At 45.8% G+C, this 22476-nt stretch overlaps 13 protein-coding genes and 1 non-coding gene across 14 annotated transcripts; 6 read left to right on the forward strand and 8 right to left on the reverse strand. All coding sequences in view use genetic code 12, as the record gives it.

Annotated features, from left to right (window-relative positions):
• Positions 1 to 470: 470 nt before the first annotated feature.
• Positions 471 to 2137, forward strand: LCB2 (serine C-palmitoyltransferase; the record flags this gene model as incomplete). The annotated part of the gene is made up of 2 exons (XM_025482642.1): positions 471 to 1623; positions 1653 to 2137. 2 exons carry the CDS (start codon positions 471 to 473, stop codon positions 2135 to 2137), a joined length of 1638 nt encoding a protein of 545 aa, XP_025337260.1.
• Positions 2138 to 2901: 764 nt separating this feature from the next.
• On the reverse strand, positions 2902 to 5439 carry DOA4 (ubiquitin-specific protease; the record flags this gene model as incomplete). Its single annotated transcript, XM_025482643.1, has 1 exon — positions 2902 to 5439. One exon carries the CDS (start codon positions 5437 to 5439, stop codon positions 2902 to 2904), a length of 2538 nt encoding a protein of 845 aa, XP_025337261.1.
• A 452-nt stretch (positions 5440 to 5891) lies between these two features.
• On the forward strand, positions 5892 to 6827 carry GCN3 (translation initiation factor eIF2B subunit alpha; the record flags this gene model as incomplete). Its single annotated transcript, XM_025482644.1, has 1 exon — positions 5892 to 6827. The coding sequence occupies one exon, from the start codon at positions 5892 to 5894 to the stop codon at positions 6825 to 6827; it is 936 nt and encodes a 311-aa protein (XP_025337262.1).
• Positions 6828 to 6944: 117 nt separating this feature from the next.
• Positions 6945 to 8197, reverse strand: CXQ87_004196 (uncharacterized protein; the record flags this gene model as incomplete). Its single annotated transcript, XM_025482645.1, has 2 exons — positions 6945 to 6956; positions 6989 to 8197. The coding sequence occupies 2 exons, from the start codon at positions 8195 to 8197 to the stop codon at positions 6945 to 6947; spliced, it is 1221 nt and encodes a 406-aa protein (XP_025337263.1).
• Positions 8198 to 9106: 909 nt separating this feature from the next.
• ASC1 (40S ribosomal protein RACK1) lies at positions 9107 to 10198 on the forward strand (the record flags this gene model as incomplete). Its single annotated transcript, XM_025482646.1, has 2 exons — positions 9107 to 9631; positions 9773 to 10198. The coding sequence occupies 2 exons, from the start codon at positions 9107 to 9109 to the stop codon at positions 10196 to 10198; spliced, it is 951 nt and encodes a 316-aa protein (XP_025337264.1).
• A 58-nt stretch (positions 10199 to 10256) lies between these two features.
• Positions 10257 to 11957, reverse strand: CXQ87_004198 (uncharacterized protein; the record flags this gene model as incomplete). The annotated part of the gene is made up of 1 exon (XM_025482647.1): positions 10257 to 11957. One exon carries the CDS (start codon positions 11955 to 11957, stop codon positions 10257 to 10259), a length of 1701 nt encoding a protein of 566 aa, XP_025337265.1.
• A 27-nt stretch (positions 11958 to 11984) lies between these two features.
• CXQ87_004199 (dihydrofolate synthase) lies at positions 11985 to 13040 on the reverse strand (the record flags this gene model as incomplete). The annotated part of the gene is made up of 1 exon (XM_025482648.1): positions 11985 to 13040. One exon carries the CDS (start codon positions 13038 to 13040, stop codon positions 11985 to 11987), a length of 1056 nt encoding a protein of 351 aa, XP_025337266.1.
• A 243-nt stretch (positions 13041 to 13283) lies between these two features.
• On the forward strand, positions 13284 to 13802 carry MED11 (Med11p; the record flags this gene model as incomplete). The annotated part of the gene is made up of 1 exon (XM_025482649.1): positions 13284 to 13802. The coding sequence occupies one exon, from the start codon at positions 13284 to 13286 to the stop codon at positions 13800 to 13802; it is 519 nt and encodes a 172-aa protein (XP_025337267.1).
• A 28-nt stretch (positions 13803 to 13830) lies between these two features.
• PSF1 (DNA replication protein) lies at positions 13831 to 14487 on the reverse strand (the record flags this gene model as incomplete). Its single annotated transcript, XM_025482650.1, has 1 exon — positions 13831 to 14487. The coding sequence occupies one exon, from the start codon at positions 14485 to 14487 to the stop codon at positions 13831 to 13833; it is 657 nt and encodes a 218-aa protein (XP_025337268.1).
• Positions 14488 to 14936: 449 nt separating this feature from the next.
• CXQ87_004202 (ERMES complex subunit) lies at positions 14937 to 16022 on the forward strand (the record flags this gene model as incomplete). The annotated part of the gene is made up of 1 exon (XM_025482651.1): positions 14937 to 16022. One exon carries the CDS (start codon positions 14937 to 14939, stop codon positions 16020 to 16022), a length of 1086 nt encoding a protein of 361 aa, XP_025337269.1.
• Positions 16023 to 16059: 37 nt separating this feature from the next.
• PEX1 (AAA family ATPase peroxin 1) lies at positions 16060 to 19226 on the reverse strand (the record flags this gene model as incomplete). Its single annotated transcript, XM_025482652.1, has 2 exons — positions 16060 to 18024; positions 18108 to 19226. The coding sequence occupies 2 exons, from the start codon at positions 19224 to 19226 to the stop codon at positions 16060 to 16062; spliced, it is 3084 nt and encodes a 1027-aa protein (XP_025337270.1).
• Positions 19227 to 20210: 984 nt separating this feature from the next.
• On the reverse strand, positions 20211 to 20696 carry CXQ87_004204 (uncharacterized protein; the record flags this gene model as incomplete). The annotated part of the gene is made up of 1 exon (XM_025482653.1): positions 20211 to 20696. The coding sequence occupies one exon, from the start codon at positions 20694 to 20696 to the stop codon at positions 20211 to 20213; it is 486 nt and encodes a 161-aa protein (XP_025337271.1).
• Positions 20697 to 20881: 185 nt separating this feature from the next.
• CXQ87_004205 lies at positions 20882 to 20953 on the reverse strand. Its single transcript has one exon. It is a non-coding gene; the product is annotated as a tRNA-Met (tRNA).
• A 684-nt stretch (positions 20954 to 21637) lies between these two features.
• Positions 21638 to 22444, forward strand: CXQ87_004206 (uncharacterized protein; the record flags this gene model as incomplete). The annotated part of the gene is made up of 2 exons (XM_025482654.1): positions 21638 to 21792; positions 21838 to 22444. The coding sequence occupies 2 exons, from the start codon at positions 21638 to 21640 to the stop codon at positions 22442 to 22444; spliced, it is 762 nt and encodes a 253-aa protein (XP_025337272.1).
• Positions 22445 to 22476: the final 32 nt, after the last annotated feature.

Raw genomic sequence — 22476 nt, forward strand, 5'->3', positions numbered from 1 at the left:
ACCAGGAACGCAATTACCCACGAGGCCGAATATAAAAAGGCAGCTATTGCCAGAGCTTTTTTGATTTCTCAACACTCCACCCAAACAGCTTCTCGCCCTCTGCCTTAGCTAGTTGAAATTCCCGTTTTTTTTCGTTCGAATTTCAGCACACAATTGGCCCTCGGCACCCCTATCTACCGTGAGCCGCGAGTGTCTAGAAAACCGCACCTAACCGTGCCAGAATAGCACCAAAAGTCGCACCAAAATTTTACTCGCAATACTGTCTGCTTTGAGCCTTTGCTTGTTGTGCTTCTTTTTTTCTTTCGGCTACCAATCCTCACCAAACCTCCATCGCTCCTCAAGGGACCTCATCAACAGCGCCTTGGTCCTGATCACCAAACCCAAGAGGTAGAAAGAAAATAAGGGGTACAGCTTATCCTAGGCTCTACTACGCGCTTCTACGCTAAACTTAAACATTAACCGTTTCCATCATGTCGGAGAACATTCCTGATGCTCCTATCGATAACAGACCTGACGACGTCAAGGCTGATCTCGAATACGGCAAGTTGACCTCCAAAGACCATTTGTTTGTGTCCAAACACCCAATCGGCGAACCGCTCCCGACCCCTATCGACGATGAACCACCTTTGGTCATTCACTTGGCAACCTTCGTCAGCTACTTGATTTTGATCTTGATTGGCCACATCCGTGATTTTTTCGGTAAGGTCTTCAAGCCTGAGGACTACGCTGACTTGGTGGAGAAAGATGGCTATGCTCCATGGTACGATGGCTTTGAGAACTTCTATGTACGTCGGTTGAAGTTAAGAATCGACGACTGCTTCGCCAGACCCGTCCACGGTGCCCCAGGCAGATACATCAAGTGCTTTGAGCGTGAGAGAAAGGGCAAGAGCTACTCTTACACTGGTGAGTCCAGAGAGTGCTTGAACTTGTCCTCCTACAACTACTTGGGCTTCGCTCAGTCCAAGGGTGTATGCACGGATTACGCAACCAACATCTTGGATAAGTACGGCTCCTCGTCCTGTGGCCCAAGAAATGCCATCGGCACCACCGACTTGCACAGAGAGTGTGAGCTGGTGATTGCTGAATTTGTTGGCAAGGAGGATGCTATTGTTGTGTCTCAAGGTTACGGTACCAACGCCAGTTTGTTTGCTTCTTTGGTCGACTCTTCCTGTCTTGTCATCAGTGACTCCCTTAATCACGCTTCCATCAGATTCGGTATCCGTATCTCTGGTGCTGTTGTTAAGGTGTTTGAGCACAACGACATGGCAGACTTGGAGAAGTTGATAAGAACCCAGATTGCTCAGGGTCAACCCAGAACGCATCGCCCATGGAAGAAGATTATCATTGCTGTCGAGGGTCTTTACTCGATGGAAGGTAACATGGTCAACTTGCCTCGTGTGATTGAATTGAAGAACAAGTACAAGTGTTACCTTTTTGTGGATGAGGCCCACTCGATCGGCGCCCTTGGCCCACACGGCAGGGGTGTTTGTGATTACTTTTCCGTTTCCCCATCTCAAGTTGATATCTTGATGGGTACCTTGACTAAGTCTTTCGGTGCTACAGGTGGTTACGTTGCCGCCGATAAGTGGATCATCGACAAGATGAGATTAACCTACTTCAACAGTACCTTCGGTGAGGGTGTCCCACCCCAGTGTTGGGTCAGATCATTTCTTCCTTGCAGGTTATCAACGGCACGTTGCATCCTGGTGAGGGTGAAGAGCGCTTGAAGAGAATTGCCTTCAACTCCAGATACCTCAGACTCGGATTGAAGAAGCTCGGCTTCATTGTGTACGGTGCCGATGACTCTCCCGTTATCCCATTGTTGTTGTACTTGCCTGCCAAGATGCCTGCGCTCTCAAGAATGCTTTATAACGAGAAGATCGCTGTGGTTGTCGTCGGCTACCCAGCTACGCCTATCGCTACCGCCAGAGCCAGATTATGTGTGAGTTCGGCATTGACCAAAGAGGATTTGGACTACGTTTTGGAGAAGTTCAGTGAAGTCGGTGACTTGTTGCACTTGAAATACAGCAGTGGCATTGCCGGCGGTTCTCGCGAGCCTGGTGTGGCACCACGTATGAGTGTTAAAGAGGTTCTCGAAACCAATGTGGAAGATAGCAAACTTCCTCGTTTATTCTAGATCCGACTCCATAACACCATTCATCACTAATTTCTATTCAGATGCCCATTGGTTCCATGCAGTCTAATAATCGCTAACTCTTCCTGCATCACTGGCCCTGCATCAAAACTCATTTATATATATGATTCATGTATCAGAGACGTTAATTCATTTCCTTATTATGCCATGGTTGAACCAGACCCACTTGTACCCCCTTTAAGATTTAACACCGTCCAGCCCCACTTGCACCGTGGTGGCTACCCTCGGCAAATCAATTTCCCCTTTTTGCTGAGTTTGAACCTCAAAACAATCATATCCCTTACACCCGAACCGATCACTAAAGATACCGATAAAGCCCTTTTCGAATTTGCTGAACAGAGAGACATTCGTCTAGTTCATCTAGAATGTGCTCAATCCGGTAAAGGAAAGAAACGTGGGGTGCCCATGGGCTATTCCACAGTCCTCGAGGCATTGGATTTCATGATACATCAGGAAAATGCGCCCGTTTACGTTCATTGTCTCAACGGTGGGCAAGTAACCAGTCTTGTCATTGCATGTCTTCGGAAATTGCAATTCTGGTCGTCCATTGCTATATTTAATGAGTTCATTAACTTCACCACCAGTATCACATTGAACGACAGAAGCTTTGTGGACAGTTTCAGGGGTGAAATAAGCGTACGCTCAGACTCCAAATGTGATTGGCTCTGGGAAGGTTTGAGCAGGGGCATTGTCGGGAGTCATCCGAACATTAAGGTCACCGAGACTCTGCCCACAAGCCAGGCTGCTTAGATTCTCTGGAAGAATAAACAGTAAGCGCTCTTGTTCATCACTTGGTTCACCTTGCAGTCATATTGAATCTTGGCATCATCGAAATAACACCAATCTTTCCTTTGCTTCAGGTCGCTTGCTTTCTTGACATAGGCAGTGTAATGACCGGTCGTCAAGTTTCCGAAGTGATTGACCACACCATAGAGCTTGTACTTGAAAGGAGGGTCTTGATGCCTTTGTGGAAAAGTGGAAAGTATCTGCAGTTCTTTCGCCGTGTCCATACTCTTGTCTGGGTTAATGTAAGTGCCGACCTGCGGCCAGTATGAAGTCAAATCAAGCGTCTCGTTAACAGGGTATGTAACGAAAGTCTCGAGCTTATTGAAGTGCCCCGACAACAGCATCAGAAACCGCTTAAAATGAATGATTAGGACTCGAGGAAGCCTCGTAATAGAAATTTTCTTCGTCAGCTTGGTGAATCTTTTGCACCTGGGGCAATGCCATTTGTTGTCGTCGTCAAGAAGTTCAGTATCCGTAAAAAGATCTAAGCATTGAGCCAAAGTAACCACCTTGTCCTTGTTGAGTCTTTCCGGGATTGGCAAAGACAATATAGAAAATGCATTGTAAGTTGTGGATGTCATACCACACTCAAGACACTTTAACTGCGACAAGTACTGTCCCTGAAAATAGTCCACAATTACCGAAAAGTTCAATTTGAGATACCTTTCCCATTCTATCGTGGATGCAAGTCTCACAGGAAGCATCTCTCTGGTTTGCTCTTGCTCAGGTGAAAGCTCCATAATTGCAGTTCTCTCCTCGCCATTTTCAACAGCACGTTGATTCAAATCTTCGTGCAACGAGTCGAGCACAAAGTTCAAGAACTCAATGCAATCTTGCTGATCGAATGATGCAAATTGGCGACCTGAAGGTACTGTGCCGATGATCTTTTTGAACTCGTGAGGAGCGAAGTACTTGCCAACATTATTAAACATGTGTGCAAGGAGTTTGACAAAGTTGGTAGTTAAGACACCATTCGTCCCGAGTCTATTCTTCGAGTTTATATGTTGGCGGTAAGACAGACTCATCTGTTTGTCACCTTTCGAAGTTGGAAAAAAGAATGACGTTAGCTGCGGAGTAGCTCCTAGGCACTGAAGTACACAATTCATATAGCATGAGTTGCCAAGGTTCGTCAACCCTGTTGCGAAGTTCTCTAAGAAGGGGTTCGTCTCCGAATTTCCGGTTCTTTGTGGAGAAATAGTCTGATTTTGTGGAGTGAGCGGTTTCTCTTGTGGTACTTTCTCCTTCGGAGGCAACATTGGGGCTGAGGATTCTATAGTGGGTGGAGCCTTCTGTTCCACAGGAGCTGGTGTCCTGATACTTTTCGATGCCTCGTAACTAGGAGGTTGCTGACGTGGTCTGATATAATTGTAATCATTGCTTTGTCTTTCGCTGGACTTCTTGGTAGCAAGTGGTGGCGTTTTGGATTTTGCGCTGGCGAGGTAGTCACCGAAGTTTCTGACGTAAGCTGACTCGGATGTCTTGGCTGACCCGTTCGTTGCGCCATTGGATTGTTGCTTTTTCACCGCTTCATCAGTGCTTCTTGTGAGTGAGCCTTCTCCAAATGTTGAGTACCACCTTTCAAGGCCTCCGTTCAAATAGACCGGGTACTGTTTAGGTCTCGAGCTGAGGTACTCTGATCTGTACATCAACAAGTCAAGAATGTCTTTGAAAGGATTCTTCGACGGAATGCCTTTTGAGTCATTATTCAAGAGCAGAAACTCCAACGCCTGGAACTTGTCGTTCCCTATGCCTCCGAACCGGAGATTGTAAGCCACGATGAGATCAAACCTCTGTCTGCTTTGAAATAGACGGAGACTTTCAGCGTCAAGGTTCAATACATTCTCTAAATCTTTGTCGGTAGCCTGTGGTTTCTCCTGTAGCAATGCAGATACTTTAGAAGGCTCTATGTTCACAACGTTCAGGAAGTTGATATGACTGTAAGTAAACTCCTTTTTGCTCCTGAAGTCCAAGAGAAGTACATCATCAGGTCTTGATCGTATGAGATGATTGAGTTCATAAACCGATAGCGAGTCAGCGTACAAGAATCCTTGAAATGATGACGCTACTGGAGCCTCTGAGACCCCAGTTTTGAGGTTGGCGAATCTCATGAGAAGTGGGTCAGCAGAGTCCGTCTCACTCTTGTCTTGGCCTGATATCTGATCTAGTTTCTGCTCAATTGCGAGGAATTTGCTCTGGTTAATTTGGAGCTGATTGTTGATCTGCTGAGTTATAGGTTTCATTTCTTGTGTAGCAGACGGAGCAAGGTCTGATGCTAGGAAAATATTAGTTATATGAGCCACACAAGCCATAGAAAGATCACAGTATCCCAAAGCATCGAACCTCTTGCTTTCATACTTGAAGATCTCGAGTAAGGTGATCTGGAAGTCTACAAGATCTTTTATCTTGGAGGCTCCTTGTTGTAGATTGTTGGAAAGGCCCTTCAGAATTTGCCGCAGTTCCTTTAGGGAAAAGCTGGTTTGAGCATCGGGCTTGCTCATGACTGGATTTGAGGATGCAGTTGTCTATTAGTTATCTGTGGAGCTAGAATGTAGATACAATTGTGCATATGTGCACCCGTGCACCACGTATTATAAGCTGATTGATGAAGCTTTTTGATGACCAGACCCAGAAGGGTGAATAGATATAGGCTAATTTGAAATGCTATTCGGCTTGGTAGCAAACACAAAACTATTCTCAAAAATATTACGTTCTTATAAGATAACACTAGGATAAAACTCACTTTGAGACAACATTTGCAGCCATTGTAACCCACCACGATAACTAATTCATTTCGGAAAGCTCTGAATCTCCAAATTTAAATACGTATTCACTAACATTTAAAAATTGATCAAAAAGTTCCCTATCGCTGGGGACACAATTCACCGGAACTCAGCCTACCTTATACCTCTACCATATCGCGCTTTTTTTCAACTACACCATCATCTCAACTATGGCGAACTCAGATTTCGACATCAAGCAAACCTACTTGAAGTTCTTGGAAGATGACCAGGATATGACAATGCCTATTGCGGCCATCGAGTCGCTAGTGACAATGCTTCGAGTGAAGCAGCCATCCACATCATCAGAGTTGATCAACCTTGTCAAATCGAACATCGATATCTTGAAGCTGTCGATATCCAATGCCATCTCGCTTTCGGCAGGCTGTGATTTATTCATGCGTTTTGTCTTGAGAAACACAAACTTATACTCTGACTGGGAGTCCTGCAAGAAGAACCTTGTGGAAAACGGTGAATTGTTCGTGCAGAGAGCCAAAGAGTCCAGAGAAAAGCTGGCTGACTTTGGTGTGCCTTTCATCAAAGACGACGATACCATCCTTGTGCATTCCTTCTCTCGTGTGGTCTTTCAGCTCTTACAGAAGGCCAGATCGCAAAAGTTGTTGAGATTTAAAGTCATCGTTACTGAAGCTCGTCCTTCAGGAAAGGGTTACCACATGGCCAAACTACTTAGAGAAGCTGATATTCCTGTTGAAGTGATTGTGGATAGTGCTGTTGGCTATGTGCTCCACAAAGTCGACAAGATCCTTGTCGGTGCAGAAGGTGTAGCTGAGAGTGGAGGTATCATCAACCACATTGGCTCGTACCAGATTGGCTGCTTGGCCAAAGCAAACAACAAACCTTTCTACGTGGTCACTGAGTCTCACAAGTTTGTTAGATTATTCCCCTTGGCACCAAACGACTTGCCCAGAGGCATTTCATCTATTCTAGACGAACAGGGCTCCGGTGAGACCGAAACATTGGAGGGTACCCTCAAGACCCAAACCATCGACTTCACGCCTCATGAATTCATTACTGCACTCATCACCGATTTGGGTGTTTTGACGCCGTCTGCGGTGTCCGAGGAGTTGATCAAGATGTGGTACGATTAAGACGCCGCGATTTCATTGAGCATTTGCTGAAGATGCTCCGGGTCGTATCTGTCCTCTTCGCCACTCTCTCTTCTTATTTTAATGCATTGGATGTTCTTCTTCTCGAGGAACTCCTCGTCAACAGCGATTCTAGGGTTCTCCATGAACACAAGATGGGTGACGAAGTTGCACCACTTGAGATGTTGGTGCTCCTGGTGAGACTTGTCGAGTGAATAGTGAGCCAGCTTGATAATAGTCTCGATGTACTCAACAGCAGACATACCGTATGTCTCTCTATCCTCGCAGCCGTTCAATAAGAGTATACGCTTTTTGCCTGGCCTAAAGTCATAAGCAATCGCCTTGCAAATACCTTTCAATACCAAAATCGGCACAATACTTGTCATGAGTGAGCCAATTGAGTACACAAGCGTCTTTGCGTTCGAGATGCTGTTGATGACTCGAGTCAGGGCCACTGGGCAGATTTCCTGGCCATGCGGACTGATATAAAAGATGCGCTCAATGGGTGAAAGGAGAGGCTCGATCCCTTCGGTTTTCTGGAAATGCAATTGAGACTTTTTAAGCTCGGGATGAGTGTACTGCGGGATATTCCCAAGCTCCTCGTCATCAGATGAGAGCACAGATTCCTCGGATTGTGCCTCTATACTAGTATCAACGTGTTTGAAGAACTCGTTGTTTTCATGCGTAGGCGTAGGAGGTCTTGTCTTGTTGATTGGTGGAGGATACACCTCGTCAGGCGAAGGGTGGGAGATCTGAGACTGACCTGTGATAATGAGACCATTGATCAAAAGTGCTCCAATGTGGTAGCTGAAGTTCGTGCTGATACATGGCATAACTTGAATGGAGTTGTCGATGCCGGTCAATTTCTTGAATAGCTCGATGGCGGAATCCAAGGACCCTATGAATAGACGAATCCCCGTAAGAAACAAGTTCCCCACATTGGCCAACTCGTACCTAAACTTCTTGTTTGTGTTGCTTGTTACAGTCAACTTGGATCTTTTTAGAAGCTCTACGTGCAAGTGTATCAAGAATGCTCGGAGAATCTCTTTGGTGGCGCTGTCGATATCCTTCCATAGGTGATGTGTTCCGTCCACGATCTCATTCCACTGATTCTTTGCCTCCACCGGATCTGCCTCCAACCTGAAACTTAACAACTTCTTGAGAGGTTCGTTTTCCGGAGGTATTAGTCTGGTAAGTCTCGACCGTATATCACCAATGGCTGGTCCTCCTATGACACGTATAATCTCTGAAGTGGAGCCTCCGTTGTCCAGAATGGGTAACACATAAGTCACGTCGGCTGAAAGGGAATTGAAAACATGCACGATATCGTTTGTGGCTGTGCCGCCGCTGAATACCACCACTGAGTTGGACATGGAAAGAAACACGAGATAACAAGTCCGATGTTTGTGTACTGTATGAACTGATAAGGTGGACATTGGGGCGATCGTATGAGGTGGGGTAGAAGTCTTTATTTAGAAGGGTGACTCTTTATTTAGAAGTGTAACATTGAGGTTGTAATAAGATGAGTTGGAATTTGATTTGATATCTTTGAGTATGGAGTTGCAATAATTGGGCTCAATTTGCAAAACCAATGTTGTGGGTTTACTAGTCGTTTGGGTATTTCGCAGCCATTCCGTGCTTGAAAGCTTCATATCTAAGAAAGGCATGTTTTTGAGCTCTGAATCCCTATGACCTCTTTATAAGAGAAGATCTCATATTCCAGACAGTCAGACAGCTTCTATCTACCATTTGAACGAGCATCACGTCGTATGTGGTTTCTCAACTCTTGAGGGTATGGGTTTGTAGGTGAACAATTCGAATTGGCCGACTTCACAACAAAATCGAAATGCACTATTACCTATGAATTTTGGTAATTACTTTGGTCATTTGGGTTAGTCTAAAGCTGTTTCGCCTTACTCTCATAGCAGGAGGTGTGCCTCTGGCGGTGTCAGCATTTGCACCCAAGTCAATGCCCAACCAAAGACTCTTTTTTTTTTCAAAAAAGCTATTCTAACAAACTTTGAGAGAGAAATTGTCATCTTTTATACTTTTTTGCTACCCCGAAACCCATACCCATCTGTATTTGCATCCCAGTGTTCCTCTCATACTTTCGGCAAAAGCAGTCACTGAGACAATGTGTAATGCCGAGACCGGAACAGGCGTAGCCCTGAGCACGGACCCAAGCGCGGGCTCCCTAGGTTTTGATCACGTGACGTATCAAATTTTTTTACTGCTCAATTTTGCACCCATTTTTTCCACTCCATCCCCACTACAGTATAGTAATGTCTGATCAGGAAGTTTTGGTTTTGAGAGGCACCCTTGAGGGCCACAACGGTTGGGTCACTTCGTTGGCCACCACCCAGTCCAAGCCCGACTTGCTCTTGTCCGGTTCCAGAGACAAGACCTTGATCGCTTGGAAGTTGACCGGTGACGAGGCCCAGTACGGTGTGCCAAAGAAGTCCTTCATTGGCCACTCCCACATTGTCCAGGACGTCACCATCTCTGTTGACGGTGCTTACGCTTTGTCTGGTTCTTGGGACAAGACCTTGAGATTGTGGGACTTGGAGACTGGTGAGTCCACCAAGAGATTCGACGGCCACACTGGTGACGTCTTGTCTGTTTCCATTGCCTCCAACTTGAGACAGATTGTGTCTGCTTCCCGTGACAAGACCGTCAAGGTCTGGAACACCATCGGTGAGTGCATGCACACCTTGTCTTCCCACAAGGACTGGGTCTCTGCCGTCAGATTCTCCCCAGACAACAAGACCAACACTGTGATCTCTGCTTCTTGGGACAAGACTGTCAAGGTATGTTTTTACTTTTTTTCCTCCGTGAGATGATGTTTCCATATTTGCTACTTCAGACGGTTCGCCGAATGAGACTTCTTAATCACCAAGATCTCTGATCCTCACATCTCTCTTTTTTCAACCTTTTACTAACATTTCTAGTCCTGGGACTTGAACAAGTACGAGCTCAATGCCGACTTCATTGGCCACACCGGCTACATCTCCTGCATCACCATCTCCCCTGACGGATCCTTGAACGCTTCCGCCGGTAAGGACGGTGTCATCATCTTGTGGGACTTGAACTCCAACGAGACCTTGTACACCTTGAACGCCGCTTCTGAGGTCCACGCTTTGGCTTTCTCTCCAAACAGATACTGGTTGGCTGCTGCCACCGCTTCTGGTATCAAGATCTTCAACTTGCAGGAGAGAACCTTGTTGGACGAGTTGAAGCCTGAGTTCGCTGTCTCTGCTAAGGCTAAGGACCCAGAGGCCGTCTCTTTGGCTTGGTCCGCTGACGGCCAGAACTTGTTCGCCGGTTACACCGACAACAAGATCAGAGTTTGGCAGGTCATGACCTCTTCCGCTTAAGAGGTCGGTTTGTAAATTTTAGTCAATTAAAAATTTAAGTGCTTAATTAGTCGTAGTTTCAGGTGAAGAGGTTGAGCTTTCCGCTTGAGGTGCCTCCCACTACCCAGTTTTGTGATGGATGGAAGGCTACTGAAGCCGGGACAGCGGTCATCTCCTCGTCGTTGAGATGTGCAATCATGTTGCCACTCTCGTCGTAGACGTCTATACTGCGGTTCATGTTGGCAATGGCAAACTTTTGGTACTGATCAGCAGGTGTCTTTTGCCATTTCGCTTTGAGAATTGACACCCATCGCCCTGTCTGACAGTTGTGGGTGATGGAATTGAAAGGTTTGAGGTTGTCGGGAATTGAGTCAGCCTTCTTGCGGACCTCTGGTTGATAGTTCTTGGCCCACTCTTGCACAGCAGTATAAGGCTTTCTATTACCGCTGAAGTCAAAGAGCTTGATTCTATCATCATAGCCGTTGCACACCAAGTGGTCATTGCTGTTCCAGTCGACTGTAGAAATGGAGAGACGACTCGTGTATGATCCATACAAATGGGGCGCCCTGGCCTTCTCGAACTCAGAGAGCGAGTTGGCTTTCGAAACGTTTCTTAAATCCCATACTCGTAAAGTTCTATCCAACGACGCCGTTGCGATTTGATAGGACAAATTCGGGCTCACGGTGAACCCGCCAATCTTTTTATCGTGCAACCGTAGAAAGTCGTTGTTTTTCATGCCTTTAAATGGCAGACGCATGTCATGTTGGTAATAACGACCCTCTAGAGTGGTCAAATGCAACAAATTTGGCTCGGCTAACAGAACGTTGATGTCTGATACTCCGATAAGGTCGTCAGAAACGTCAATGTTCAATACCTCCGTTGATTTGAGCTGCTTAATATCGAGCTTCCTTACTGATCCATCGTAGGAGCTTGTCAAAAGCTCGGCCGCGTTGGTGTTGTTGTGGATAATCTTGGAGATTGACCGTCCGTGGGGCTTCAAAATGGTGATCTGTGCCTCCCCGTCTTCGGTGCTTTCATCCACCGACCAAAGACCGAGACTTCCGTTCGTGTCGCCGGCCGAAACCAATCTATCAGTTTCTGCAGGGTGGAAGTGCATTGTCGTGATTCGGTTGTAGGATGCTTTGGTGGAAGCAGGGCTGACCTTGCGATAAAGCTCCACCTTCTCGAATTCCTTCCTGACCTTCTTCAAGTCCAGACTCTTTCCCTGCTCCCTTTGTTTGATCTGTTCAAAGAAGTCTCCTGCTGAGTACTTCTCTCCAAGATTGAGCAAGAAGTCCAAGTTATCTGAGTCCATGTCCTCCTCCTTCACGTCCTGTTCCTCCTCCTTGACGTCACCAGAGTCTTCATCCTTGACGGCGTCCTCCATTGACTCGTCTTTCACGTCCAAAACGCGTTCCTCGTGCTTGAGGTGGCCCAGCTGGCGATCAAGAATCAAATCACCAAGCGTGAAGTCGCCTGTGAGCTTCAACAGACGCAATGCCTTGAGCTTCTCCTGTCTCTCTCGAGCCCTTTCTTCCTCCAAGTTAATTTGTTGCTCTTCTTCGGTCCACTCATGTGGTGCAGCTAGTCTCCTAGACCTTCTCGTGGGTATGGCAGGTTCCTTGGGTGGAGCCTTGGGTCTCCTCTTCGGTTTGGTCAGTTCCTTCTTGACGCGCACATCATCTGCAATTGACTGGTTGAGAGCATCCAAATTGAGTTTCTTGAGCAAGCCCTGGTTTCTTTTGATATTCTCTTTTCGGAGCTTTTCCAAATCAGTCATAGCGTTATGGCCTTGCTATTTTCGCGATCAATGCGTAGGTGCGTAGTTAACGGCTCGTAATATATCAGCACAAAGATAGAGGCTGCCGCAAGCAACCACTTTTCTGTCGTCACCTTGAGTTTTGAGCTTTTTCAAATATGCGAAAAGTTCATCGGTGTTGCTGATACCGGTTTGCTCCAATTCAGCATACTTTTTAGCCTCTTGACCCACGTACTCTCTACTATAGCTGTGGACCCAGGGCATACCTTCAGGTTGCAGGAACTCCATGGGAATGACCTTATCTCCCGGTCTGACAATGAACTTGAGAAGGTTTTCGACGGATTTGCCCTTTGTAAGTGCAACAACAAAGATAATGCCTTTGCCCTCTCTGTAGCCATCTAGGAACCCTGCCAACTCAATGGCAGCGCTTTCGTTATGGGCACCATCGATTAGTAGTTCAATGCCAGTTTTGGGTTCCTTGATCGTCTGAAGCCTTCCTGGCCAGGTGGTGTTCTTGATACCTCTCTTGATCGCCTCATCACTGATCTGAAAAGAGTGCTTCTCTTTGAGTAACGAGACAATTTCCAATGCCACCGCCAAGTTCTGCTCCTGGTAATTACCCTTCAATGGCGAAAGTTCAATGAGCCTCCTCGTCAAAGCAGTGGATGTCACTTCATGCAATGGAGAGCCTTCCTCGCTCGCCTTGGCCCGAATAGCTTCCATTGCGTCTCTGTGATTTGTCAGATCAACCACACAGTCAACTCCCTTTTTAATGATCCCTGCCTTTTCACTGGCGATCTGATAGATGGTGCTTCCAAGAAAAGACTCGTGGTCTATGCCCACTTTTGTGATTCCGCTCACAAGCACGTCATCTTCTGAAAGAACATTGGTAGCATCAAGCCTGCCCCCGAGGCCCACCTCCACAAGAGCCAATTCCAATTGCTCCATGGCAAAGATCATGAATGCTGTGCAAGTCAAGATCTCGAATTCCGTGCATCCAATGCCATTGTGGTCGTTATGTTCCTGAACTTGCTTCTTCACCTTCTTAAAATCATCCATAGGAAGAATGTTTCTGTTGATGGAGACACAGTCGTTCACCAGCATGGTATGTGGGGATGTGAAGCGACCATGACGTATATTGGCCTCGCTGAGTATGGACGATAGATAAGCTAAAGTGGAGCCTTTCCCGTTGGTACCAGCCACATGTACACACCTAATCCTGCGTAGATTAGGAAGAAGGTCGAGAAGTTTTCGTACCCTGCTGAGGCCTAGCTCTATAGACATGGTAGTTGTAGTGCGAATCATGTACATCTAAATCTACATCTACATACATCAACAACTCCGACAATGTCCCAGGACAACGGCTTCATACAAAAGAGACTAGATTCGCTCAATGAGATCGACAATAATATCGTCACCTTGCTTGATAATATTGGATCGGTTTTCAATGCATATGTTGAACCCAGCACACTGGAGGTGCAAGATCTCACCAAGACCAAAGAGAAGTTTGTCGAGGGCACTAAGCTGATATATCTGCTTCTAGGCAGCATAGCAATTGGGCTTCGAAAAGAGGTGAAGATCATGGACGAGAATATCGGCGTCTACGACAAAAACGAGGAGAATGTCATGATATTGCCTATTAGTGTAGACCAAAAGCACACTACGCTAGGGCGTGACAGGCTTGAAAAGGAGGTGAGAAACATGGAGCAGCTTGTTGGACGCTTCCCGGAAGGCTCCTCCACGAAAGAGGAGGAGAAACCGAAAGAGGACGATGCAATGGACATTTCTGAGCCAAAAGCAGAGGAGCCTACAGAAAAGAAGGAATCGACACAGCCCGAAGAGCCCACTGATATTACGATAGACTGATCTTGTCAATTTTCCGAAATGCATTGACTTATATCTGCTCGAGGTACCCCTGTTGGATCAAGCGGTCCACGTCTGACTTCCTCACATAGAACTGGGAATCCTTGATGAGATTGAACACTCCATACTCCGTCTGCACTTCACCGCCGTCTTTGAGGACACGGACGTCGATGAAGATGTCGGAGGGCGGCTCGAGGTCGCCAGAAAGGTCTATATCTGCAAATGACGACTTGAAGTCGAGAATGAGGTCCTGGTATTGTTTGTAGTACTCCTGCTCAGGATTCAGGAGATTATCTAGTGCTAGCTTTGTGGTACCCATAGAATGAAGTAGGGATTCTCCCTTCGACCCTGCCGGCGTAGCGTCCGTTGACGTAACAGGGTCAATGTTGAGCCACAGAAACTCGTTGATCTTGTCAGCTCGTAGCTTTTGGTGAGCTAGTAAGCATCGCTTATTTCTTCTCATGAACAACAGTCGAACAAATATCTGGCACTGTGCGATTCTTCTTTCCTCTTCTGACGCATCTGCTGGAAAGAGCTCTTGCTCGTTGAGAAAGTCAACATCGCTTTTGAGGTCTGAGATTTCCAGGACAATATCCTTGACCAAATCTAGCTGGTATAGAGGTACTTCTGCGAGGTTCGACGTTCTCTTGGCGTCTAGAAGGAGCTTGTGGCCCTGATCGCCATACATTTTTGGAGTAGTAGCTGAACGCGGTGAACTGCGTTTGGTGTAGTACGCGAGATATACTCATGGCACGAATTTCAACACCAAGTTTAGGTTTGGTGAAATTGAGGGGAAAGTTTCGATACTTGACCTATTTAAGTCACTTTTATTCTGTTTGCATTGTGTTTCGATAGAATAATTGATTTTTGTAGACATTGTTACTTTTAGGAATTGGTTGCAAAACCGCGTTGCACTTGCAAATGCCGAAATTCTGACCATTTTTCAGACTACGAGGTGAATACCAAAACAAAAGAAAAACTTGAAAAAGGAAAAACCCATCAAAAACCTATCTTTTCAAGAATTTGCTCTCACTAATTTCCTCAAGAAATCAAAATCTATCAAACACGCCGCCATCGTCTTTTACCCATATCAGCTTGGCCTCTGCGACCTGTACATGTAGCACCACATCAACTACCATGTCTTTTGACATCAATTGGGATAAGCTTGTGGAAGACAACTCCATAAATGAGTCTGTACGTGAGTTTCTTGATAGACAGCTAAATCAGCTTCAGCTTCCTTCCTACATTGACAATCTCACGGTTACCGAGTTCTCGTTGGGCTCCAAAGCTCCAGAACTCACGATACGACATGTGGGGGACCCCTTTGACGAATTCTACGAAGAAGGCTCAGACAATGAAGAGGAAAAGAACCCTATGCTGCCAGCAATGAGCGATCTGGACACAGAATCTGACGATAGTGAATATGGCTACGATGGACATACGACTCTCAATGAAACAGGCCTACGAGAGACATTAAGAGACATTCCACCTTCTCCACCACCAATGCCACATGATCCACGAGATATCTTGAAAAACTTCCACGCATACTCCATGAACAATGTTGGACTTACGCACATATCACTGATGAATGAGTCCGAGACACCAACCAATATATTTGCACAGAATCCACTTCGTCCTGCCATTACCCTGGCTCAAAAAGCAGTCAAAAGAGATAGCAATGATTTGCAAAGCATTATTGAAATAGACTACGAGGGAGACCTGACGATGGAGGTAACAGTGAATTTGCTTGTCAACTACCCCTCTGCACTGTTCATTACGCTACCGATCAAACTTCACATTACAGACTTGGTCATTCACTCCTTGGCAGCGGTAGCTTACCTTAAAAAAAGCATATTTGTATCCTTCTTGTGCGACCTCAACGACACAAAATCGGAATATTTCACCAAGTCGAACGCTGGCACGGAAGGATCATCCAACACACCATCCGCGGGAGGCAACTTTGTCGACTACTCTTCGCCTATAAATCATGAGCGTATCGACGTCATCAAGTCGGTCAAGATTGAATCTGAAATAGGCGAGCTAGGCAATAATGTGCTTAGAAATGTGGGTAAGGTAGAGCGTTTCTTGGTCGACCAGCTACGCAAAATAATACGTGAAGAGATAGCATGGCCCAGTTGGGTCTGCTTCGATCTCAATGAGGACTCTGATGAAGAGGATGAGGAGGATTCCGAAGAGGAAGCTCCTTTAGATGCTGAGACATAATACACATAATCGATAATGCTTATATCTTGTAATTTCGTTACATGAGCGTGGTACGGCCACCAACTTCGTTACTGGCACTTCCATCAGGCATCGTACCGTCTCTTCCAGTCAAGAACTGAGTGTAGACACGCTGGAGTTTCTTCTTCTCGGAAGCAGAAATCGAGGGCTTTGTTTCCTTCAAACTCTCGATGAAATGTTGTTGAGTGAGAACAACTTTAGAGTTCTCCTTGCTCTCTGACGTCTTATCAGTCTTCTTAGCGTTGGTCTCCTCTTCGAACAATTTTTCGATCTGCTGAAGGACCTTGACCTTTTCAGCAGGTCTAATTTTTTGATTTTTGAGCTTCTCGGAGTTAACCTGGAAAAAGTCGAAGGATTTTTCGTCTTTGCTTGTGTCAACAGTGAGAGCCTCATTAGCAGCCAACTTCTCGTGGACAGCCTTAAGGTAGGCATTGTAGCCCAAACCTTGCATATCAGCACCACTGAAACCACCTGTCTTTTCGGCAATGTCTTCAAGATTCACATCTTTGCTCAAGTCCATCTTTGCACTAATACATTTCAAAATGTCGAGTCTGTCATCGAAGTTTGGCATGTCGCAAATGATACTCTTATCAAGACGACCTGGACGTAACAACGCCGAATCAATCAAATCCGGTCTACTTGTAGCAGCCAAGACGTAAACACCATCGAGACCTTCAGCACCATCCATTTGTGTCAACATCTGGTTAACAACTCTATCCGTGACACCAGTAGAGTCATGACCTCTCTTTGGAGCAATGGAATCGAACTCGTCAAAGAAAAGAATGCATGGTTTGGCTGACTGAGCACGCTCGAAGAGCTCTCTAACCGACTGTTCAGAAGCACCGATGTACTTGTTTAAGATTTCGGGACCCTTGATGGAGATGAAATTAAGTCCACATTGGCCTGCAATTGCACTGGCAAGTAATGTCTTACCACAACCAGGATAACCGTAAAGTAAGATACCAGATCTCAAACGCAAGGGACAGTTGGCAAAAATAGGTGCATATTTTGTGGGCCACTCTAAAGTCTCTAAAAGCACACGCTTCGCTTCGGTTAAGCCACCAATGTCTGCCCAACTGGTTGAGGATTTCTGCAACTTCACGCCTCTCAAGTTGGAAGGCATGAAACCCAGAAGGGCCTTCTCAAAAGAAGCTTTATCAACTGTGTACTGGTCCTTTTGCTCAGAAGACGCAGCATTGAACAAGCTTTCATGGAAGATACGATCACTCAAGAGCTTCAAATCGTTAGGTAGGTAACCCTCTGTCTCAGAGACAATGTCCATAAGGTCAAACGTAACTTTGCAGCCAAGCTTCTTGATCAAATATTCTTCCAAAATGGTAGCACGAGCAGCTTTTTGTGGTGGGCTCAAATGGTGGTAAGATTCGATGAGGTGCATCATACCAAGAAGCTTATTGAAGGCCTCTTTGGAGATACCCGACACGATCAAGGAAAGATTGGTATTGTTTTGAGAGTGAATTTTTTGGATTTGGGTGATGAGGAACTCGGAAAGTTGGTTGGATAAGGTAGAGTCGCCCTGCTCGACCTCAGCTGATAAGACCTTGTCAAGGTTATCTAAGATCAAGACAGCGGGGTCATTCCATGAACAGTCCTGAATCCATTTTGTAAAGTTTGCACTAAGTTGATCATAGTTTTCGTTCATAAAGCTCTCGCAAGACACGAGTTTGGTGTGAACTCCGTGGTCCTGGCCAAGCTTTCGAGCAATCCATTTGAGTAGTAACGTTTTACCACTACCAGAAGTGCCGTGAAGCATAATGCCCGAGTTAGGGAAGGTCGTCACATAGTCCACAATTTCTTCGATGACATCGTTTGAGCCGTAAACCTCTTCAAGAGCTTCAGGCTCCTCAATTTCCAAGAATGACGCGCTCCGCAACACTTCCTCGCCAAGCTCTAGCTTTGGTGGCGTTCTTGAACCTTTGAGCTCGTATGGTTTGATCCATGCATGCGTATCACTGTTCTTCTTGAACTCTATAATGGCCCGAGTGGAAGAATGGCGGGGATTGACGGTATTTTCAGGAAGTTTGTGATTGGAGAATTCGTGATGGACACTTCTGGGTCAAACAAGATCTTGGTGATGTTTTGTGCAAGTGCCTGATTCTTTTGTGCTTTCGTAGATGAGTTGAGCTGGATGGAATCTGTCTTTTTGGTTTGAGTGATGTAAGGGTGGATTATTATAGTGGACGGACGCTTGGCAACGTGCTTTGGGGCCAGCCTGACGGCAACCTTGAAACCGATTTTGTGCTCCACATTGAGAGCACAGGCCAATTTTTGACTGAGCCCCACAGTGTTGGCAGGGCATTTGGGCGAGTTGACCAACTTGGCAACGATTGTTTTGTTTTCGGTGGCCTTGACACTTTGTTTGTCTTTTTTCTTCTCGTCCAGCGGCTGCTCGTCAGCAGGAGCAGCGTTGAATTTTGTGTCTGGACCTGGAAGGACAGAGACGGTGACGTATTCAGCACGGTTGAAAGCATGAAGCACTTCCTCAAAGTTGACGAAGAGAGTGTATCCGTCATCGCTTTCCTTAAATAGCTGATTCGGAAGAGAAATACCTCTCTTCAACACCGTGGGACCCAAGGAAACCTCATCCACGGTCAGTCTTGACGACCTGCCTGACTTCACCGACTGGGATGAGGATCTCTTTTTCTCTCTCAACTTTGGGGCAATGCTGATCTCAGCGTAAGGGTCTATAATAGCGTAGGTGTGCTCTGTCGAGCCAATATCCTTAACTTGAAGTTTCACGGACGATGTTTTCGTCGGGTAGACCACCAAAACCTGACCGACAGCCACACATCTCGACTGTTCAATCAACTTTGATTCGATGTACGCCGCGTGGAGCTCCACGAGCTCCCAGTCCGAAGAGTGTTCAGGCTCCAAGAAAATGGAGGAAGCCTTGAAGTTTCTGATCTTGACGTTCACAGTGACAAGCTGCTTTTCGGCCAAGCGCAACGACTGCGCCAAAATCGAGTCTATGCCCAAGTTCCGGGCACCTCCAGCGCTCATTCCAGACCAGCCCACATAGCACTTGTTTTGAGCCTGAGTGACGAGTTCGACCACCACCTCTTGAGGCGAAACATTGGCGTTATAAAGCAACGACAGCAAGTTGGCGGGCAAATCCACCAAGTTGTTCCACAGCTGGCGGAAGACGATGTTGGCAGCGGAGCCTTCCATGGTAGTATATGTGGATTGGAAGAAGTGGTTGATGAAAACTGGGGAAGTCTTTCACACGCAGTGCAGGACCGAGGTTGAGACGGTGGAGGACAAGGGTATGAGGAGGAGATAAGGACTAGCGATTATTTAAATAAATACAGAAGGCCTGTGAATCTGAGCTGGTAACAGATTCGTTTTCGAATCCAGATTTATTGAAGAGTCGTTTTTGTGTTGATTCGGTGGATGGTCTGTGATTCATCATGGCTGCGAAAGTTTGTGGGGGAGCATGTGGTGACAAGGCATACTGGTTCGATGGAAAGAAGGTCGATTTTTTTTTGAACTAATTCAGCAAGAAGGTATTGATTAAACCCACCCATTTTTGTATTTAGTATTTAATTGCTTCTGTTATTGGTGGCTTTGTGGGGTACCGTTATGACTGATAGGTGACGCACATGGACTGCTTCGAGGCAGGCCTCGGACATAGTGGGGCAGCCTGTTTGCAACCATTTTCCAACGGAAAAAAGTGTTAGGGTTGGAATTAAATTACTCCACTTTTGAAGAATCAAGCTCTGCTTGTGCTTTTAAATTCTTTGTAGCATGTCAGGTAAAAGGAATACTTTCAACGGAATGGTGGCCATGACTCCGGAGCTACTATATTATGATGTCGACGATGGAGTCGGACCACCGAGAGAGGAGAAAAAAGGAAACATTGCAACGTTTCTTATGTGAGGCTTTTGGGAGAGTTCAGATCGACAGCTATGCTACCAATGATGCATTCTACTATGGCCGTTTGTCGAATCCACGTATGGCACTTCCTGGAAATCACACTTTTCTCTTTTCGCGTTATGTATTCAGCGTCATCAAGGGTCGACTTCTCTTAACTGTCTATGTACAAATGCCAGAAGCCATCCCTCTTTGGTAGCTCCAAACGTCTGATGCAATCTTTCATGAAAACCTAAGCAAGAGTTGAGGAAATGAAATTCTTTTTCAGCTTTCGCAAACCTCTCACTTCCGCTGAGTCTCGTTGAACTTCTCCAAGGCATCGTCATTCTCTTGTCTGTCATCAATCTTATTCTGCATCCTAACCTGGTTGGCCTGCTTAGCCTTCTCAACATTCTGGAAAGATCTTCTTCGTATCGAGCGACATTGCTCAAATCCAATCACAGATCCAAGGAAAAAGCCTCCAATTCCAATGTTCACTGATCTGCCAGGACTCTTATGAATCAAGAGTGTCACCACACCCAAAACACCCATAGCAGAGAAACCTGTGAGCATGGCTTCCCTGAAACATGGCATTGTGACATAGTTATCTATGGTGAAGTCACTAAGACTGATCTTGTTGATGGCCGCTAGGTAGGTAGCCTCATCTGGACGCTTTGTCTCGTTATCCTCAAACTTTGGAGGTAAGTCCTCAAGGAACGTTTGTTCTTTCTTTTCAGGTACTTCGCTAACAGCAGAAACCCTTGAAGGCGAGCCTCCAAACCACCCCATCTTGGTTGTGTAGGCTTGATGTAATGCGCTCACACCGATGAGTGCCACTAGATTTCAGCACGTGATGCCAACATGATACAAAAATGACTTGCGGTCGTTTGATTGCTTGTAGTTGGATATAAAAAGAAAAAAAATATGTATCTAACGAGATTCCAATAATATGGTGAACTGGGAGGAAAAAAAACTAGCGCAGCCAGGTTTCGATCCTGGGACATCAGGGTTATGAGCCCTGCGCGCTTCCACTGCGCCACTGCGCTTGCTAGTGGTGGTAAAGTAGCGCTGGTATACTATATACCCTAGAATATAAGAGCTATCAATTTGATAATATTTGATCATTTTAATACTTTTAAGTAATCTGGAGCATTACACATACAAAATTTGAGCCATTTTGGGCCAAAATTGAGGGAGATATTGCTTCTTTTCCTTCTAGATTTTTCATTCAAACTCGAAGGCTAGAATTTCTGAGGCTAGAAGAATTAAAGAGAGAAGAGCTTTACGTCGAGGGTTAATTTGGGTTGGAAACATGAAAATTCATCGTTGATATACTGCTTTGAGAGGTAGGGTAGGAAAGCGCCTTGTGAAAATTACCTATAGAGGAGCTTCTTGGTCACCAAAGACAAAAGGTTTAATCTAGGGATGACACATGTATTCACCGGACTTGAAAATACCTTCATATCCTGGTCTAACAACTGAAATTTGAACTTTGAGTGAGGACCTGGAGAAAAATCGATGGTTCCAATAACTGTCGAAGTCTAATAAATCACGATTGAAGAAAATACGAATCAAATGTTGACCTATTCATATCCTTCTTTTTTGTTTCTTCAGGAATTTTTCAAAAACGTTCTTCCACTACTTGGTGTCGCCTGCACAATCCACCTACGCTTGAGGCTACAGATTTCTGATACTACCTTATTCTCAGAACACCGAAAACCCACACACAAATGATCGACGACCTTTTACTTGATCCCCAGCTTAAGTACTGGATGTTGCTCCCCATCACGGTTGCCATGGTGCTCGTGGGGTTGTTGAGAGCTAATGTGACCTACCTTCTTACCTCCAAACCCAAAATTGAACCTGTGAAGAATGCAAGAGAAAAGTATGTTGATTCCAATTAATCTCAATCTGTAAATACTAACGCCAGATCTTTTTTGAAAAGAGCTGCTGCCTTCAGACAGAACTACGCGGTGTTGAATGCCGAAGAGTTCAAAACAAGAAAAGCCTACTACTTGGAGAAGCTCAAGAGCGACGAGTTCCTCGCAAAGAAAGATGACATAGAAGATATCAAAAACCCTTTGGCCGACGGCTCTTTCAACGACGCCTTGATGAACATGGCTAAGGGTAACATGATGAACTTTATCCCTCAAACGTTGATCATGGCGTGGGTGAACTTCTTCTTCGCGGGCTCCGTGGTGATGAAACTCCCCTTTTCACTCACAGAGGGCTTTAAAAGCATGTTGCAAAGCGGCGTCAACACTCCAGACTTGAGTGTTCGTTACGTGTCTGCTATCTCATGGTACTTCGTGAACTTGCTTGGTCTCAAGCCCGTCTACTCGATTCTCATGAATGACCCTCAGTCGGCTCAGGCTTTAGTCAACCAACAGCAGAACCAGCAGATGATGCCTAATTTGGGAGCTCCCGGTGGCCCAAAACCGGAGCAGGTATTCAAGGCTGAGGGCGAAAGCATTCAGATTTTGCTGCATGAATCGGTCTACGACGGCATTGCTGCTAGGGTTTTGAACAACTACTAGGTGACAATTTCTAAAGTTCCCTAACATTCTTT

Source organism: Candidozyma duobushaemuli, assembly GCF_002926085.2.
Source record: "Candidozyma duobushaemuli strain B09383 chromosome Unknown D_B09383, whole genome shotgun sequence".
NCBI classification, from domain to species: Eukaryota; Fungi; Ascomycota; class Pichiomycetes; order Serinales; family Metschnikowiaceae; genus Candidozyma; species Candidozyma duobushaemuli.